The sequence below is a fragment of the Aythya fuligula genome, chromosome 3 (genome assembly GCF_009819795.1).
Source record: "Aythya fuligula isolate bAytFul2 chromosome 3, bAytFul2.pri, whole genome shotgun sequence".
NCBI classification, from domain to species: domain Eukaryota; kingdom Metazoa; phylum Chordata; class Aves; order Anseriformes; family Anatidae; genus Aythya; species Aythya fuligula.
In genome coordinates this window covers 33,662,965-33,682,136 of record NC_045561.1, presented here as the reverse complement: position 1 = coordinate 33,682,136, position 19,172 = coordinate 33,662,965, and the positions used below count along the sequence as shown (strand labels likewise).

Sequence of the window (19,172 nt, the reverse complement as noted above, 5' to 3'; positions counted from 1 at the left end):
AAACAGACCCTGAACACGTTAAGAGAAATGAAAAAAGAACACTGCCAAGTGTTCTGAGCACCCAGAAGAGATGTCCTTCTGGTGCTGCATCTCAGATACAGAGGATGGCTTCTCTTCAACACTTCAGTTTCAGAGATGTCAATTCTTTTCTTTTTAATCGTTGAAGTACTTAGTACTCTAGTTCGACTGTGGTCTCCCATCCTCCCTGAGCAGAGCTGGAAGAGAGAAGGAAGGAGGCATCTGCAACTCAGAAGAGAATAAAATGGACCGAGCAAGCAGGAAACTGTGGGCACCAGCTTCTGTCCTCTTGCTTAAAGGGAGAGCCAACAGACTGGAGTAGGTCTCTATAATTTTATTCTCATTACTTACAGTCACTGTACTGTGCCACAAGCTATTAACACAAAGCATCCTATTGCATGTTGTTAGCTTTGCACAACCCTAGCAGAAGGAACCGTCTGCTTTTGGTTAAACCCTTGCCATTAACACGTGCTACTAGCTGCAGAACAAAACCCTTGCTAGAGGATGCAGTCATTTTTGAAAACTATTTGTAATTTCAGTAATCTTTTCTGAATGCTTCAGCAGCACGTATTGAAATTGTTTACTGTTAGTCTTACAAAGCTCTGCTTGTTTTCTTTCACAGAAAATAGCAGCATATTGCAAAATAGGAAGGTCCTGTAGCAAAATACATAGTTTAACTAAATAATCCATCAAAAATGTTTTCTAATTATGACAGTCCTGTTTCATTTCTTTGCATATAACATATGTTGTGGAATTGAACTCTAACGTGATATATTCACAAAGAGGAAGCAAAACAGTGTACTGCAGTACCAACTCAAGACAGTTAGTACAGTTTGGCAAGTAATTATTTGTCTCTTCACCATTTTATGATCTGAGCTGACTTAAGAGGCAGGTGGATGTGATCAGTAAGCACTGGTCGCTTAGCAGCCTCTGCCTCCTCCTTTTGTGCCTTCTTTCCTCCTGACTCAGCTTCGGCCTGGAAGGTGAGACACGCAGAGTTTACAGGAAAGTGGATGCGAGCAATAAAACAGAAGTAGCACGTGAGCTGTGGTTGTGTCCTGCCCCCTTCAAAGGATGGTTTGAAGAAACCTGACATCCTAACAAGTCAGTCACATCAATTAACTGAAACTTAATGGAGACAAAATCGCCTGTCACTGTGAAAACCTCCTCATGTACTTCACTACTTTTACAACCCATCATCCAGATTTCAATCTGCTTGAAGTACTGCACAGGGGCTTGCAAAAGGACCAAAGCCGAGAATCCAGGAAGAGCAACATTCAAGCACGACTACTTCCAAATGACCAGCTGCACATGCTGAACGCCTCAGTGAAAAGTGAATAAAGAGTAGGAGAGACAGAAAAGTATGTCCTCGTAACTGCTGTCTTTGAGACCTGTTATTTAAGAGTGGCTCTTTCCAGCATCATTAATGTTTGCTTTCCTGGAAAAGCTGCTAATAGTGAGCTATAAAACCTATTGTTGCACAAGTCCAGCATGTAAAACATGCCTTGTGAATATTTTTGAGTATTTTAATCTAAACACTGTTTTTTTTTTTTTTTTCCAGTGTGCTCCTTTGCAATAAAATGTAAACAGATGCATACTCTCACTCACCTTTAAGTTTGTGACCTGGTTGCACTAAAACTGTATCTTTATACAGCAGCTCCTGCCACGTCAGCTTTCATGTTGAACCACTGCTCAATGCTTACATTACTTTTATTTTGTGAGCAGAATTAGAACCAGGTATTTGAGTGATGAAATAAACATCTGGTGCCAATAAATACAGATCTTTTTAAGTAGCATTGCCTAAAACAGTTCCATTTGTTTTCTAGGTTTTAAAGTACCCAGGAGCATACAAAATTATTTCCAGCACAAATTGGCTGTAATCTCATTGTGACATTAAGGAATTACTTCAATTAGACTTTCTCTTTGCTGTTCCACTGATGACTGACAATTGCAGTAACTACAATACGACAAAGAAAATGTCAATTCATTTGTTTGGGCACTTAACTGCGTACGCATCACTACGAGCATGGGTGCTGCTGATTATTCCACTGATGCATTTTTTAAGGCTGTTGTAAAACCTGTATTTTTAGTGACACCATTAATATCAGTTTTCTTCCTTGGTGGGTCTCTGCACTGAAAGAGTCAGCGTAAGATTAAAAAACGTGCCTTTACCCTTCAGAGACTTACACACAAGCTGTAGCACAGTCACAGAAGGAACTGCATTGATTGCGGCATGAACACAATGAGCACAAAGTTAAATATAAACAGGATGGTGTATTCGAGAGGCCAGTGGATTACAGATGTTCCAAAAGAAGGCAGTCATGCAAAATTCAAGGTTTGAACCTATTAATCACGTTCCATGAAGTAGAAAAAAAGCAGTTAAAGTTACTTTGGGACTGCTACAATTGCACCAGGGCTCCGTCAGGGTGTTGCCTGTGCATTACTGCAGAGGAGCTCCCGTTCTCGCATCTCAGTTACATCACCTCTCACTCAAGACACTGAACTGCTTCAAAACAGAAACCAGGTGCAACCAAGGACAAACTCCAGTGTAGCAAACTCAATGGACAATTCTTACTTTTCCTCAAAGCCTTGGCTTGCAGCCAGCTACAGGTTGGGAACTTGACAAAACATGTAGAGCTGTCTTACACAACTTACCTTTTCTATCTCCCAGCCATGTTCAAGAATCACACACAAATTTATAACTGAAAGTACCATATTAATTTGAGAGGAAATAAGGGGGGTACATGTTTCATAAATGAGGAAGAATTTCAATTCCAAACAATTTTAAAAGTTGCTGTAAATAATGACCTTGCTGTTCTTTCTTCTTTAATACATTCAGTTGTTATTACCTTTGAGCGTCTAGCTTCTAAATGATTAAGAAACTATTGCTACTCCTCTAGTTACCCATTGTGAATACAGCCCACTACGATTTGGAATACTGCTACTGTAGGTGCAGAAGTTGCCAAAATGTATGAAAGAACATGTAGGATGTTTTAAAACTTCCATGCCAATCACACAGTGCACTATATAGATTTGACTTGATAAGAGCAAGAACAACTTGTTCATTTGATTGCTGTATCTAACCTCATGATTAAGCTGACCAATACTCAGGCTACAGTAGATTTAGCCAGATTTGCTTACAAAATAAATCAATAAACTTGAACGCAGCAAAAACGCCATCCTCCCCTTTTAATCCGGCAGAAAATCCTGTTCATCCTCCACCAACTGTAAATTCAGCTCTAAGTCATTGGTCTAACATTGGCGTTCTCCCCATTCGTATTTATTACATGAGCTTGCAGCAGAAATGGTGCAAAATAGCAAGACCTGTTGGAATAGGCAGAAAGGAATTCAAACTTTAATCTGATTGGTTTAATTTTTTAGCAGGAGGAAAAAGAATAAAGTTACAAGATTCTTTTAATATTTTCACAATGTTAAACTAAAACTGAGCTCTAGGCTACATGTGTAAGTAAATCTAGAACACAAAAGGGTTAAATAAGATCTTCTTTTAAGATACAAGAACTTAAGCTTTCTTTACGTTTAACAAACTTCACAGAACAGATACTGCAAAGGAACAACCCCGTCCCCAACTTGTTTGTTTAAAGTGAACATTGTCCATAATTCACATGAACTTTTAAGTAGTGTTCTCACAAGAGCCACCTTGAAACCATCTGTGCACTTGTAACAAGCTTAAAGAGAATATTAAGGAGGAACAAAATAGCATCTTCAGTATTAATGCAGAAAAGTCTTGTGTATCAATCAGAATGCCCATCAAATGTTATGAGTAGGGTTTTGTAGGAAAAGAAAGTGCGTTTCACAGCAGCAGCTGAAATCCATGCTTTTATAAATTCTTCACGGCAAATGTAAATAATATCCTTGGACAGTCCCTTTCAACAGGACCATTTCCTGAAAATGCAACACATTACAGACGATTTTGCTGCTGGTTTCATATTCTTGAATAACAACAATAATAATAATAATAATTAAAAAAACTCTTGCCTTTTTGATAGCTTGTGTTTTCTACTGATGGGACACTTCTGATTCGTGGTTAATTTATGCTAATACAGTCAGATGCTGAATGTGTGTGGAGATGTGGTTTGTTGTTGTTGTTCGTTGTTGGTTTTGGAATTAGTTCTCCTTGTTAAATGCTTCTACCAGTGTAATAATATGATTTGGCCGATAAGGAGTTAATTACCTGCGACAAGTAGAATGGAGGATGACTCATACAAACCTTCTCCCAAAACACTGGGGTTTTTCAAGTGACTTGTTACTGCACCTCTCTGATGTTTTCTGTCTGCCCAGTATTCAAGATGAGACAAAATCTTTTCCTCCCTCAGGTTTTCTTACACATTTACCTGATTGTTAATACCTTACCAATGGACTGGGAAATTCACTCGGGATTTAGCTGGGCCACGTGAGTACAAATCCTTTTTACTTGTGTAACCCTGTGTGCAGCAGGAGACATGCTGAATATTATTTTTGCTTTTTTTTTTGTTCACAAACTGACGAGACCGGTGCAATTCAGTTCAGCTCAGCTCAGCTCAATGCGACATACCGTAATACGGAACCATAGGTCTAAACAGAGCCAAAACATCCTACTCCACGTAATGCTTCTCACGTTCACTTGCTATACTTGCTTTGCAATAGATGCGGGCAGAGATTTTCATGAGAGCGTTCAGCTGCATAGAAACAGGGCTGACGAAGCCCATTTGATTATCTCATTGACACTCTGGAAGCGAGGAATACAAACTCAATCTGACACAGGGTGTTTCACCGGTTGTTCCCCAATACTGTTACTGAATTCCGTTTGCTACAAAATGTCCTTTTTTTTTCCCCAATATATAAGTCTAGCTACAGAAAGTCAGTCTGTAGAATCCAGCCATGGCTACTGTGCTGTGAATTAGCCTTATTTGATCAATTATCAGATACCTGCACTTAGCAAAAGGCAAACGAGAGCCAATCAGGTTTCGGCCGGTGGGAACGGCTGCACTGCTCAATGTATGTGCAATCTTCACACGACTCAGAATCTCTGTGGATGCCATGTAAAATGTATGCACCATTTACTGCTCTGGGATGGAGTTGGCTTTAAAGTGAGATCATAATTTAACCGAGAAGAAAAAAAAACGTAAAACAAAAAAACCCTGATAGGTTCCTTATAGTAAGATAGATATAAAAATTTTTCATAAGAATCTCTGTCCCCCTTTCTTTTTGGCTTCCTGGGAAGAACCAGAAAGATGTTCCTACCCCAACAGAATCCCTGATGCTGGTGACACTGCCTAACTCAAAAGCCACACGCGATGAAGGCACGAGTGACCAGTCAGGTCTTCTGGGCTTAAGCAGCAGCAGTTGCTGCTCTTAGTAGTATTTCACCTCCTCAGGATTAACTAGAAGTGAAGAGGTGAAAGGCTGCACATTAAACAGTTTGTCTGAAAGCCATGTGCATAGCAAACTTTTACACCAGCTTCTACACAACTATTTGTTTTAACTCTGCAGCTGGAATGTTTCCAGCGTAAGGCTTTTACAGTGACTCCAGCAATAACAGAAGCCTTTGGATTTTTCTCGTTTTGTTTAAATCCACTAGCCATGCTCAAAAAATAATATTTCTTCATGTTTTAATTTTATACGGTGGCTAGCAGGCACCTTAGTAACCAGCCAGAAATCAATTTCAACCACCATCATCCCCTAAACTACAGTACCAGGACGGTTGGCTAAAGAAAGGAAACTGATTGGCTGTAGTCTGAAACTTGCCTAGTACAAGGTGTCTGGCTGACTTTGTCCTAAATAAGGCTAACATTAGTGAACTAAGAGAACAGCATTTGGTTGCAGTCTTGCACTCAGGAACATCCTTCGCCGATGCGTTGGCAAGATCTTCCTACTTTCCGATCCAGTTTCACCATTTTCATAATGGCTTCCTCACGCCCACGTCCCATGTGGTCAAATGTGCAGTCATGTTGTTCAGGCAGGCGATGTAACATACAGAACACATAACCTACCATGGAAAGGGGAAAGAAAAAAAACAAAACACAAAGTTAAGGACTTGAAGAAAGTGGCAGGATCTTACCTGAATCAGAAGGGAGGTACTGCCTACCGAGGCATCACTCGGTTCTCAAAAATCAAGTTTTTACTTACTTTCCTGACATGGCATTAATAAATATCTAATTATTTACTGCATTTTCTTGCATATTTATCAACACAATCCAAAGCCCAAGTCACACTAATGTGTTTTTTTGCCATCCTCTTATATTTAAGAGGAAGTCCTCAGGCATTTGACACAGGGACACGTCATGCCACATCATCTTGCTCTGTAGCTGAGAAGATGTAGGTTACTGTCTCTCTGTCTAAAGCTAGTCAACATTGCCTAGTTATCCAGGAGGTCATCTCCAGCAGCCACCTCCTTCTAGTCTACAAAGAAAATCAGCTTTTTGACTTTAGAGCAGTACAGAAATTGTCTCAAATTCCTTACCTCTAAGATGAATGTGATAAGTAGTATTAGGATGATAAAGTAGCGAGAAGACTTACACAGCCAGAGGGTTTATGTAGCCCACTGTACATGAAATGAGGTATGCTATTGCCTATGCTGCAATAGCTTGCCTGAATAATGGGTGCAAAGAACATCACACTGCCTCCCACTGAATGCTTTACATTACTGCCTCTCCTTGAATGCTCAGAAGACATTAAAGCCACAAAGTGATGACATTTGAGAGATGGAAAAGAATAAAAATGAGTGAATGACAGAGTATATGCATATAGCTGTGTTTGTTGTATACACGCGTATGCAAAATATTTCAAGCTCCTGAACTACAAAACATCAATTGTATGAGAGAACAACAGGTTACCTTTATGTTAATACCATTGTTATGAAAATGGAAAAGGACAAAGTATCACACACAGAATTATGTTCAAAAAAAAAAAAAAAAAAAACAACTGAAGAAAAATTGATTCATCTTTGCTCTTTGTTTCAATAGCACCAGCTACAAAAATACATGTCTATTATCTGATTTTGAAACCCAGTTCTAGAAACAAAGCAAAAAAGACAAGTTTTCTGTATCGGTACATGCAAGTTCAGGAATACAGATGTGATGCTGACTGAATTGAGATAACACTCTCTCCTTGTCATCATTGCCTTTACTTCAATCTCAATCTGGTCATACCACACTGAAACGTGATGAATATCTTCCGTGAGGTGCCAGAAATTCAAGGTTTGATTGTCAAAATGAAAATGTCCTCAGACTCTGGTTTCAATGCTGAATAGGCATTTTCACTCAATTCTCTCTTACAGAAAGCAAGGACCGAAGGCTTCCCTTCATTATTTTTGAAATAAGATTTCAAATTACTGAACCAGTGTCCACTGTAGGCACAAGAACACATCAACACCTGACTGGATCAGCTCAAAAATCGATTAAGTCCATCACCTTATCTGCAGTGGATGTGACAGAAGCAGATGCAAGAAATCCTGCAGATAAGGATCGGGCTGAAGTCATTTCAGTCCCCAATAGGTAAAGGCTGGTTTCAAATCCTGATTATTTATTTATTTATTTTACAGATCCTCTCCACTTGGTTAACAAGCACATGTAGAAATGCTATTTAGTGTGATTTAAAGGAGATACCGAATATATACACAACCCCCTGCACAGCTTCAGTAAGACCCTTTTGACAAGTTCAACAAATCTATTAAGGAAATACATTTAGAAGATGATTTATCAATTTTGAACACAGCCTTTCAGCTGCACCATCTCCTCACCTTCTACAAAGCCTCCTGGCCCTTTTTAGACGACAGTAGCTTCACGATGTTCCTTTCTACTTTGCTTCCCCCAAGAAAATATTATCTATTCTCTACTTTGTCATATCTTTATCAAACACCTTTCAGTTCTTCTTAGAGTACCTGTTCTCATACAGGAAAAGCCGTACAGTATACTATATTCATTCCAGATGAAACATGCTATTTATTTCTTCTGTTCATCAAATACTTCCTTATTCCTGAACAGAATTTCAATAACTGCCCAAAGAATGACAGGCGATTTTCGTTTTTGATCCTGCTAATTTACAGTCTGAGGGAAAAATATTTCTAATTGCAGCAACTAAATGATCTAAACCTGCTATTCATGTATCTATTTAAATATGAATAGCTAACTAGAACTGATAATACCTAATAAATGAAAGAGTACCCAAGCATTTTCAACATCACTAAGGACAGGTTTGCATATATTAGCTGTTCTTAATGAAGGAGTTTATTCTTTTCAAAATAGCAATAGGGATCTTCTAAAGCCTCATTTCTAAACCAGACTTCAGATCTTTAGTCCCATTATACCAAATGCCTAAGTGACTTTGAAGATTGGAACTTTTATTTATTTATTTATTAAGTTTTATTTAGAATTTAGAGGATTTGAATAGTGCTACATGGTAGCTAGTTGAGTAACAGTAGTTTGGAACATTTTTTCATTAGTTTAGAGCGGATTTCTTCAATTAAGTTATAACTGCTCTGTTCATTCCTGGCTTCTTCTCTCGTCTAGACATCAGGGTGGACATTCTGCAGTCTGCATGTGCACTAATGCCTTGTCTAGTCTCAGGACCATCAGCTTTTACAACAGTTAAATTATTAACTCATGTGCACTGGGACAGGTGGTCAATATATTTGCTTCTGTTTTGATCCTTAAAACCAACCCAGATTTAGAGATGAAACTTTGTGTCCTGAGAAGTCTGCTTTTTATGGTTATAAAGGAGAGTTAGATTAATGAGCTCTTGCAGTATATTTACTGTTAAGTTCATTATTGGAAGATATCAAATATGGGCTGTTTCTCCTAAAGGATTTTATTGCAGAAATGCTTCTTTCACCACACCATAGCTAAGAGGCAAAATAAATAACTTTCTGCTAGGGAAAAAAGCACTGGAAAAGGGAATCAATCTTCCAACTAAAGTTAGTTTACCGTAGTCATCAACCAAAATATGCTAGACTCCCACTTCAACCACAGAAGATGTCAATCTAGTAAATGCAATAATACATCTCACAGAATTGCAATTGTTTTCTGATGTTAGAAGTAGACTATGAATCATCTACACCTCAGGCCACTAATGCAAACATCTTGGGAAAACATTATTTAGTGCACCAAAACCTTTAAGTTCCTTTAGGTACCTCGGAAACTACTTCATGATTGATCATCAAAAATTCACTTCCATTTCATCACCAGAGCATCAATGGCTAAAGCCATGAGCGCATCAGCTCTGCTTTACTTGTAACCCTGTAGGTGAATCTTTTGCATAGGACATGCAAAAAAACATCAGTCAAAGAAGTCTAAGATTGCCAGAGTACAACAAACCTAATTTGTTGGGTAGGGGTGATACCAAAACCAGACTGCATTTTCCTCGTTCTTACATTCAAGAGCACTGACAAGACTAGAATATGGATTGATAGTAAGAAAAATATTTAAACTGAAACCTGAATTCAATTCATAACTTTGCCTTCAAATTCTGAAAGTAGGAAACTGTTAAAATATCAGCAAAATACATGAAGCATCAGAAACAATTAAACAAAATGGCATGATAATCCACAACCAAATTGTAATTCTGGAGGGTCCCTGTTTTTTTTTTTTATTATTATTTTTATTTTTATTTTTAATTTTTTCTCTTTGTAAACTCAACAAAATGTGGTCAGACTCTCTGGACCATGGCACAAATGCCCATTAAGCAGACTACCGTAAACCACCAGAGAGGCACAGCACATGGTGGGAATACTCAAGTGGAGATACTTGGCCAGGCGTGATGTCCTGGTCTCTTCTAACACACTGCTGCAGAACAGTTACAGAACATACAGGAAAATCTAATGATCCCTGTTACTCGAATAGCAACATAATAGAAAGGAAACTCTTCCCATCCCCACCAAGATTCTGGTCTTGATCTTACTGATGAAACGTTCAGCAAGATGCTAAAGGAAAACTGATTTCTTATTTGTGAGCATGTTTTGAGAAGTGGTGGAAATGCCAAGTAAGATTATTAAATATTTACGAAGCTTACATATTTACAAAGTGGCTTAAACACATTTAACGGTGTCCCTATTTGAAAGATCGTGCTGTATATTACCTAAGAAGTAGTTACGTGCTCCCACAATTACCCTTTAATAACTGCCTCACATTCTTACTGTTGTAAGAATAAAGAGCATATTTAGACTTTTCCATACAGTACGTGTCATATACTTAATATGGCAGATCCATTTACTGACGAAAACCGAACCCCACTTATGTACAGGTATATTTCTGCATTTCTAGAAAAATACAAGCCATTCAGATACAAAAATATAACTGCTGGCATGAAAAGATGAAATCTCTGATTACCACCAACTATCAATCTTCTTAATTGTTCAAGCTAGACATTTACTTTCATTGCATTTGAAGACTCTCTTACATACCATACCAATCCCTTTCCAATTTGTTTGAAGAAGCTACCAATGGCAGGTAAAGGAAAAGAAGGTCAATACTACCACACAACACCAGAGTTACTAAAACTTTAAAACCATCTTACCTGCATGCTGGCAGCATTTATAAATTTAATTCCCCGGTCAAACTCTCAAAACCACCAGAATTTGCAGCTTAGGCCATTTCCAAATTTTATTTAATAAACAATTTGCGTAGATCTATACAGAGATTATTCAAAAGTATCCTCAATAATGGCAAAGGCTTACTCCTGTACAGAATTGTACGCTGTATGCTTTGGCTTCTTCATGTGCTTCCTAAGAAATTTTACCTTTCTTGCTGATTTGAAATTCCAATCAACAGAGTTTCAAACATAACTTAAAAGCACCTTGTAGCCTTAAGAGATGAGGGCGCTGCAAAAGTTCTCTGCTGAAGATGTATCATCTAATATGGTACATGTGAGCCTATATACAGGTTTCTACATAAAGTCTGTGTACCGCACAAAGTACAAGAATAGATTTTAACATATCTTTAAAAGGTAAACATATCTACGGGATATTAGGCAAAACAGCAAAATCACACAGATTAACCAACAGAGAAGATTAGCTCATGCAGTGACACATGCTGCTGCAGCACTGCTCACGGTAATTGGACATCATTTCCCCAAAGAGTGTAATTATCCCCAAAACAATGTTTATGCATCTCCCCCGTCCCTTCCAACTGGAAGGTTAGCTTAATTTGTTGGAAGTGATACCAGCAAAAAAGCTATTTTAAAAAGGGTGGGAGAGAATTCTATCCTTCTTTTTCAACTTGATATAAATTATTATTTTTCAAGAGACTTATGCAGTTGTTAAAGCACTGAAGCTAAAAACTGGTTTAATTTAACAAGACAATTTTTAAATCACTTTGCCCCCAACAGCAGTACCCGACAGGTAACACTACTGAACAAATAACTTAGGGGAGCGGGGGAGAGTTTTGTACAAAATTAAAAAAGTTACATGTTATGTAGCTTTAAAGAATTTCCTTTTTTGAATAATCACATGATCTTGAAAGTAATACATTCTGGAGGACTTAATATTACCACTATATTAATAAAAGGAACATTGACTGCTAAGTTTGTAAGCCCAGGAACAAACTGAAGCAACACCACACCTTGCCTATCATTCCCAGGTTTGTAAGGTTATATCCTGTAGGATGTGGGAGAATGAACCCAAAGAACAGAATGGAGGTTGGGAGACACATAGTAGGAAAGCAGAGTTGTGCCAAAAAGGCATTTCGGTGTCCAAGACTAGACACCCAATAAAACTGAGATATAAAGAGGTAACACTATTGCAAATGTTATATATTTTATTATTTTTTTATTATCATATATTATTTCCATAGCCTATACGAGCATATATGCAAGTATCTGTTTCCTAGGCAGAATATTTACATTTTAGAGTAATGTGAAATCCTAAAAAAGTGCCTCTAATATCTCTTGAAAAAGGGCAGGTGGATGCTGCCCTGACATTGTAAAAGGGCCTTGTGTATAGGGTTGGACTTTTTCAAGAGATAGATTGGTATTAATAATTCTAGAAGTCTCTGTACACCAAGCCCACTGGAGCTAATATGCTCATCCCAGAAGCTAAGGATTTAATTAAGAGCCAAAGTGTATCCAGTAATTTAATTAAAATAGCAAACAATACTGAGTGATTTAATAATGTATGTGTATCATTTTGTTTGGACCAATGAAACTGCAAGAAAGATACAGCTTCTAATAAAGAACTGGATTAAATAATGAAAGGCTCTATAGTAACATACTGTACGTGTTGCATTAATTCTAACACTTCTCCCCGATCCTTCACACATTTTGACTTCAAACCATTATGTGCTGAATACGGTACTGGGTTTGACTTTCAGTATACTTCCTGACTTATATTATTTATGCCTTGGGTTGTAATAGCTTTCTAGAGGTTGCACCATATTGATCCACAGGCTGACAGCTCCACTTGTTGGCCAAATCACTAGAGAGAAGGAGAGGAGCAGTTCTATTTTATTTTATTTTTTTTAAACCTAGATTAAATTTATTTTAGGTCTTTATCCCCTACTTACACCTTACTTCCAGTGTCTCTTAGATTACCCCTTCTGCTCCATCTAAGTCTTTATTCCTGTACCCTCTTGCAATCTGTATCACAAGTAATTCCTCTCAGAGAAAAACAGGGCTCCATTCAGAAGATGTATTTATACCATAAAGGAATACAAAGACTTAACGATGCACATTTCCACCCCTCTGCATCTCTCTCTCTTTTAAGGCTTACACAACAATCCCTGCCCTCCTGCTTGTTCAGAATATGGCAGGATGCCCTGTGCCCCATTTATTCACATATTTGGGCAAGACTTCAAAAAGTCAGGAACACTTAATGGCTGCGAGCAGCTCTGTAGGTGAACCTTTTCATTTCATGTTAAGCATGTAGCTATTGTTAGCACACAGACAGAGCACGTTTGATTCACTTTCAGGGAGATGCTTTCTAGGCCATATCCTTCCTTCCGAGAAGAGGCTGCTGCGGACTCCTGCCAACCACCAGCAGCTTTCTAAGTGCACGGTCCTGGTGCAGCTACACCTGCCTGTGAGATGCTGGATAAATACCATCAGTGTAAAGGAAGAGCTTTGTTTAGAAAAGGTAGAGCATTTTAACCTTCAAAAACCGATTCCCTTAACATCTGGCAGGTAAGTGGCTTTTATCTTCATTTTTTTCTGATAAGAAAAAAACAACTAGAGACTGAGCCAATTACTTCCCTAAAGCTACTGAAAAAGATTGAATTAGAAATAAGGTAGTCTCAGCTAGATTTTTATGTTCAGGTTCACTAGGCCACGTATCTCTTGGGTATAAAAGACAATTAAAAAAATGTATCATCTTTTACTTCATGCATAGCTTCTTTCTTTTCTTACCGCAGTATGGGTACTGACAGCAGAGACCTAACATTAACAAAACTCTTATTTTTTCCTCACGATTGTACCATCTCTGCAAAAACTCCCTAAAGGTTATATGCTGAAGGACTTACTACATCAGTAGCAAAATAAAACTTTTTTTTTTTTTTTAAAGAAAACAAGGAACCTGCTAACTTGTTTTATATAAGGAAGACTTAAGAGATCAACTGACCCATTTCAATTACATTTATTGATCGGGACTGTAGGAAGGTAACCAGCAGGTTCAATGTGCGTTACTAAATCAAAGGAGTTGCCTGTTGCAGATCTTTAGGTAGCGCAGTAGAAGAAATCAAGATCAGTACCTGCTGCAACACAACCCCCACTAGCTGAACAAACAGGGGGAATATACCAGGACCTTTTCAAATGGGATCTTTTGATTCCTAACTACAAGCAGATCATGAAGTCCCTTTGCACTTCTAAATCTGCGGACAGCTTTTCTGAAACAAAGACACTACAGCATTTTTCTGAGTCCCATCTTTGGGACCCACGACACGCCAGCAAATTAACTGCTTTTCACCGTTCATTTCTAGGATTTTCAGAACACGTGTTACTGCGAGAGACCAATACGAGTTAACAGCTCCTAGTCCCCATCTTTTCAGTATTTATCTTCATAAAATAAAACAAAAGAAAAAATTCCTTTGAGGTTGAATTCAAACTCTTAAAATGCTTGCAGCAATGTAAGCTAAGATGCTAGGCATTCCTGGAGTGGCTGAAACAGAAGTACTATTCTGGGAGCAAACCGCTGAGGTGCCCAGCCAACATCAGTCAGCTGAATATGGCACATCTCAAGTCACAGCAGCAAGGCTTGTCAGCAAAGGCAGAATTATAGCATGTCGCCAGTTACTAATAAGATTTATTTTTCCTTTAGTGCTTATTAATGAGCGGGTTGACTCAACCTCCAGAAGCAATGCGTGTATTTAATTTTAATCCATGGAAGTACTATACATCTGTTATAGCAATATATAATCATGTCCTGAAGACATTTTGGCTTGTACCAGATAAACCTTACCCATCTGGAAAGTGAATTTACCAGTACCATCGCAAATTCTTCTGCATACAAAAAGGTTCCAGAGTAATGGAACCATAATTTAGTATTTTAGTAACTTTTAAGAGAAGCATTATTTTCAATACATGTTGGACTATTTTGTACAGAGATCAAGCAATTGTCAGAGCATTTTTTTCTTTTTGCTTATCTATTCAAGTTTGTTTCTTTCTTCCTGTCCTTTTGAAGATAATTTCTAAATTAACTGAGTAAATCAAATCATTCCAAATTTATTCTGGCACAATCCAAACAAATGCCTCATCTCCTGTGTTTATGAACAAGCAGCCCTGTTATACAAGTTAAGAATCTGCAGCTGTTTTTCTTCCACCTGTTTTGTTACTGAATCACAGTGAGACTCGCTGCCACAGTATCTGTTAAAATGGTAAAATCTCTTCTGCGTGAATGCGTTTTGTTTCTGATAGCTAACAGAAATGCTCAGTGCTTGATAGGAGCCTGTCTGTTCCTATCTCCCTCTTACCTCTCCGCTGAGTGAACAGAAGTGAAGTAACACTTTTAAACAGTGGCAAGAAAAAGAAGCCTACCAAGCTGCTGTATATTTATACAGATATGAAATACAAATAAGGATGTGTAAAAATAAGCATATTAACAAACCAGAACTCTCTTTTTTATACCTGTTAACTATGCTTTTTGGGTGTACATGTATGTATACAAGTATAGGTATATATGTATATGAGACAAGCTTTTGAAATAGGAAAGAAAATGTTACAAATATTTACAATGAACAAACAAACAAAAACAAAGCATTGTTTCTTTCCCTTCAGATTTTTACATTCATAATGTTTTCTTGTGATGGTCGATCTCCTTTGAAAACATTAATGAGTAAATGCCACCTAAATTATTTGCATTGCTAACAAAATATACATATATTTTTCAAATGTTGGCAAGTGGCAAATTATCTGTAGAACCCCAGCAGACTTAAGTCAGGAGATGGCTTAGGATGCAAGATGTTTTGTAACAGATGCAATGTTGGTTTGGTTTTAGTTTTTCTCTTGTGCAAGATAAATGTGTTTCCAACAGGTTTAGTCCCTCATCACCTGAAGGTCAGCTTTCCTTTGAACTACTTTCTTCAAATGACTTATCAAGTTTGCAATTTTGTTCCTATGAGTAGCTTTCCTCATGATCACTGTTCACATACAAAGGGACATGGTGCATTGATACCTGTGTAGACATTTATGCAACGACCTGACATGAATTGTTAGCTTCTCTTTACTTTCTTTCATTTTTTCTGTATAAATGAATTTGTCATTCTAGCCATCTGCACTATGCAGCATGTGCACCCTGTACTACTGTGGCCTTTTTTCTGTATTTTCCTTTCTCTCTGTTCCCTCTCAGAAAAGGATGCACAATTGTCAGTGTTTGTATGCAACGACTTTATGGGAAACAAACCACAAATTAGTCTGGTACAAATTGAGTTATAAACTATTCAAGCAATCTTTTGATTTTCTGTGCTGCTAAGCTGTGGCTGCAGCAATCACCTTGCTATTAAACATGTTAGAACTAGAAACCATTTTAGCAAGGCAATCTTATCCACTTTGATCACGTCTTGATGAAGCATTTCACCAACTTCTAATAAAACTTTAATAAGGAATTTATCCAGTTTGCATTAAAGTCACATTCAATGCCATCTCTGACAAGCCCAGCACGTTGTATACTGCAAAGCCTAAAACAGGCAGGATAAAAAAAAAAAAAAAAAAAAAAAACAGAGAAAAATAGATTCCTATCAGAGAAGCACACGACCAGATCAGCAACATCTCTCCAAGGCACTGCTACCAGAATATAGATATACTTAGTTTCCAGGGCACATTATCTTGGCCACTCCATTGACTGCAAGATACAACTAAACCCAGCTCTGCATAGGTGGAGCCTGAGCTACAGACATGCCTATTAGGATGTGGCCTGTAAATAGCAAATCATTCTATACCAAACTGCCGAAGAGCCAGCACACTGTATTCATCTCTCTTTAATTGCTGACTTGGACTGGATCTAACACGACAGATGTGAAAGTCCTTTAATGAGCTCCTAGAACATCCTTGTATGCCTCACATAATTCCAACACTACTAAAGACCACTAAGGACTTCTGTGTTTTGCCCTTAAAAAGCAAGTGATACCAGAACTATTTTTTTGCTGTACAATACTACGCCTCTACCATAAAATTAAGCAGTGTTTCCAGTGCAAATAGCTTCCATGGCTTAGAAATTTACAACTTGGAGTCTTTAAAAAATGTATACAACTTTATTTAGTAGCGATATTTATCGAGTCAGATAATTAAGATAAGGCCCATAAATATATAGTGTAAAAACCTGCCTTGTCCAAATTACATTTCCAGGAACGTGTTATATAGCTACTTTTACTGCCAAATTCACTGCTCCTAGTTTTAAACCGAGTTTGTGATGTCTGCCTGCTTATCACATCGCTGAACTGATGACTTAATTTTGAGATCAAGTGTTAGCTGATCGATTTCAAACGACTTATTACACTTCCAATGGAAATGCTATAATAGAATGCAACTTTAAGAATATGACCCTTGTAATTCCTTGATGAAAGCCAATTGCCTGCTACAGCTAGTATTAAATAAATACATTATTTCAATATAGGCATTATAAATCGTAAGACACAAAACTATTGAAAGGTCCAACCCAAACTAGAGAATCTTGCTGTCTGGAAAACATGCCTGGTGTAATTGTCATCTAGAAATGTTTCAGATGAAACTGGTTTTGTTCTAGTAGTGTTGATTTAAAGGTTACCCAGTCAGAGAGGCACAAAATGAGAACTCATTTTAAAATTTCTCTTTCTCACTGAAGCTTGCAAAGTGCATCAGCAATTAACAATTCCTATCACTTCTCCCAGTTCGCTGTGTGAAAAGGCTCAGAACTCGTCTTACAAATTGCTCTTTTGAAGATCAAAAGGAAGCTGAATTTGTCTGTGTGTGCTCTAGATGAGTTTGTAATTTACTGGAACTTTCAGAGAAGGCTTGGCACCACGCTCATTTGACAGCCCCAGGGCACAGGATTCAGGGGAGCTCTGTGACTCTTCCCTTCTGAGTTCCTTCCTTGCCTTTAATTGGCACCTCATTAGAAATTAATGAAAATGACATCCTCTGTTCTTCCTGCTCTAGGCACAGAACGCTACAAAAAGGCCCATCACAATTCATAACACATTCAATTTATATAGCAATGGTTCTTAAGCATTATTTATGAGATGTGAATTTCTTGTCAGCAGTTAATATCTTGTACAGAGTGGAAGCAGAATGAAAAGAGTTCTTGCAAGTATGTGTGTATGCGTGCACAAAAATAAACAATCCTTTCTACAGCTGAAAAATGTTGAGTTTGATATTAAAGAAACCTTACTGGAACTCCCTACTCAGTAGTAAATTGTTTTTCTTCAAGGCAAAGCCCTGAGGCACTGTCAAATCTGCATAAAATTCCCCATAGCGTCAAGGGAACGGGTTCAACAGCACCACCTTTCTCTGGACAGGTCTTACAAGAAACAGTAGACCCAACACAGCAGTTCCCCAAATAACTCAGGATCAGGCATAAAGTCTTAGGTTTAAAGAATGAGCCCCCTCGCTGCTCTGTTTTAAGCAGGTTGTGCCCTGTTTGACAAGACAAAAGGGTCTTATTTAATAAAGTTTAAAAACATTATTAATCAATGGAAGGACTTCTGAAAGTTGCTTTCAACTTCATTGCTCTTGCATAGCTCCCATTTTTTAGAGTGAAGGAAAGATTAATGATGTAACATATACAATAACATTTTCTCTCCAGTTCTCCCCAAACTTGTACTGCTCTCTTACTCCCAATATTAGGGAAGATTCTTCTGTCTATGTCAGTAAGGTACTTGCAGGCACCCTCATTCATTTGATATGTGACATAAGCAGATGAAGAGCAGAAACAGCTGCCATAAGTCTGAGTAGAAAGAGTCAAACCAAACTGTCATTGATAGTACTGAATTTCTACAGTTTGATTAAAATACTTATATATATATATACATATATATATATACATATATGTATACATATATATATATATACACACACACACACACATATATATATATATTTCTCACTGGATACTTCAAAGTATCCAGACATGATTTCCGTAATAAGAATTTCAGTATTACAGTCATTAGTTTCATGTTTGGTGGCTTCAGAGAGAATGTGTGTTAGTTCTATGGTGGTGCTCCAGTGTTTGAAATAAAGCCTGTCTTATGTCCAAAAGACCATACAGCAGTTATCTCTAATGGTTACAGACAGACAGACATTGAAGAAAAGAACAAAGGATGACATAGATTTTTTTCAGCTTTCTATCATTCCACTTGATGTTACTTATTCAATAGAGAGTTCATTATCTCAGTCTTTGTAAACAGCTTAGCCAATCCTTTCTTTTCCCACTTTGTTCAGATGGACTTGCCTTCTACTCAGAAAACATTTTCATACAATATTCTACATAGCACAGACGCAATGTGAATTGCACCTGCCTATGCAAATCTTTTGGCAATTATCCCCCTGCTGAGACATGATAAAGCAACTGAAAATTCTCCAAATGTATCAATGCAAACATGGTCAGAAAGTGCAAGTGTAAGCTTTCAATACATGACTATATGAAAAAAAATAATTGGCAGGTAAAACTACCATGTGCATTATCACTAGCTCCGATGAGCACATTATAAACCAGTTATAGGCACAACTGTTGCATAAAGGAGAGAGCATCTCCTCTGGAATCCAGT

At 37.7% G+C, this 19,172-nt stretch overlaps 1 protein-coding gene across 1 annotated transcript in view; it reads right to left on the bottom strand.

Annotated features, from left to right (window-relative positions):
* Positions 1–2,272: 2,272 nt before the first annotated feature.
* Positions 2,273–19,172, bottom strand: part of ZFAND3 (zinc finger AN1-type containing 3) — a 134,266-nt gene continuing 117,366 nt past the window's right edge. Inside the window, exon 7 of the mRNA XM_032185198.1 lies at positions 2,273–6,004. Within this exon, the coding sequence (XP_032041089.1) occupies positions 5,850–6,004 (155 nt within the window). The 3' untranslated portion in view covers positions 2,273–5,849. The remainder of the gene's footprint in view (positions 6,005–19,172) is intronic.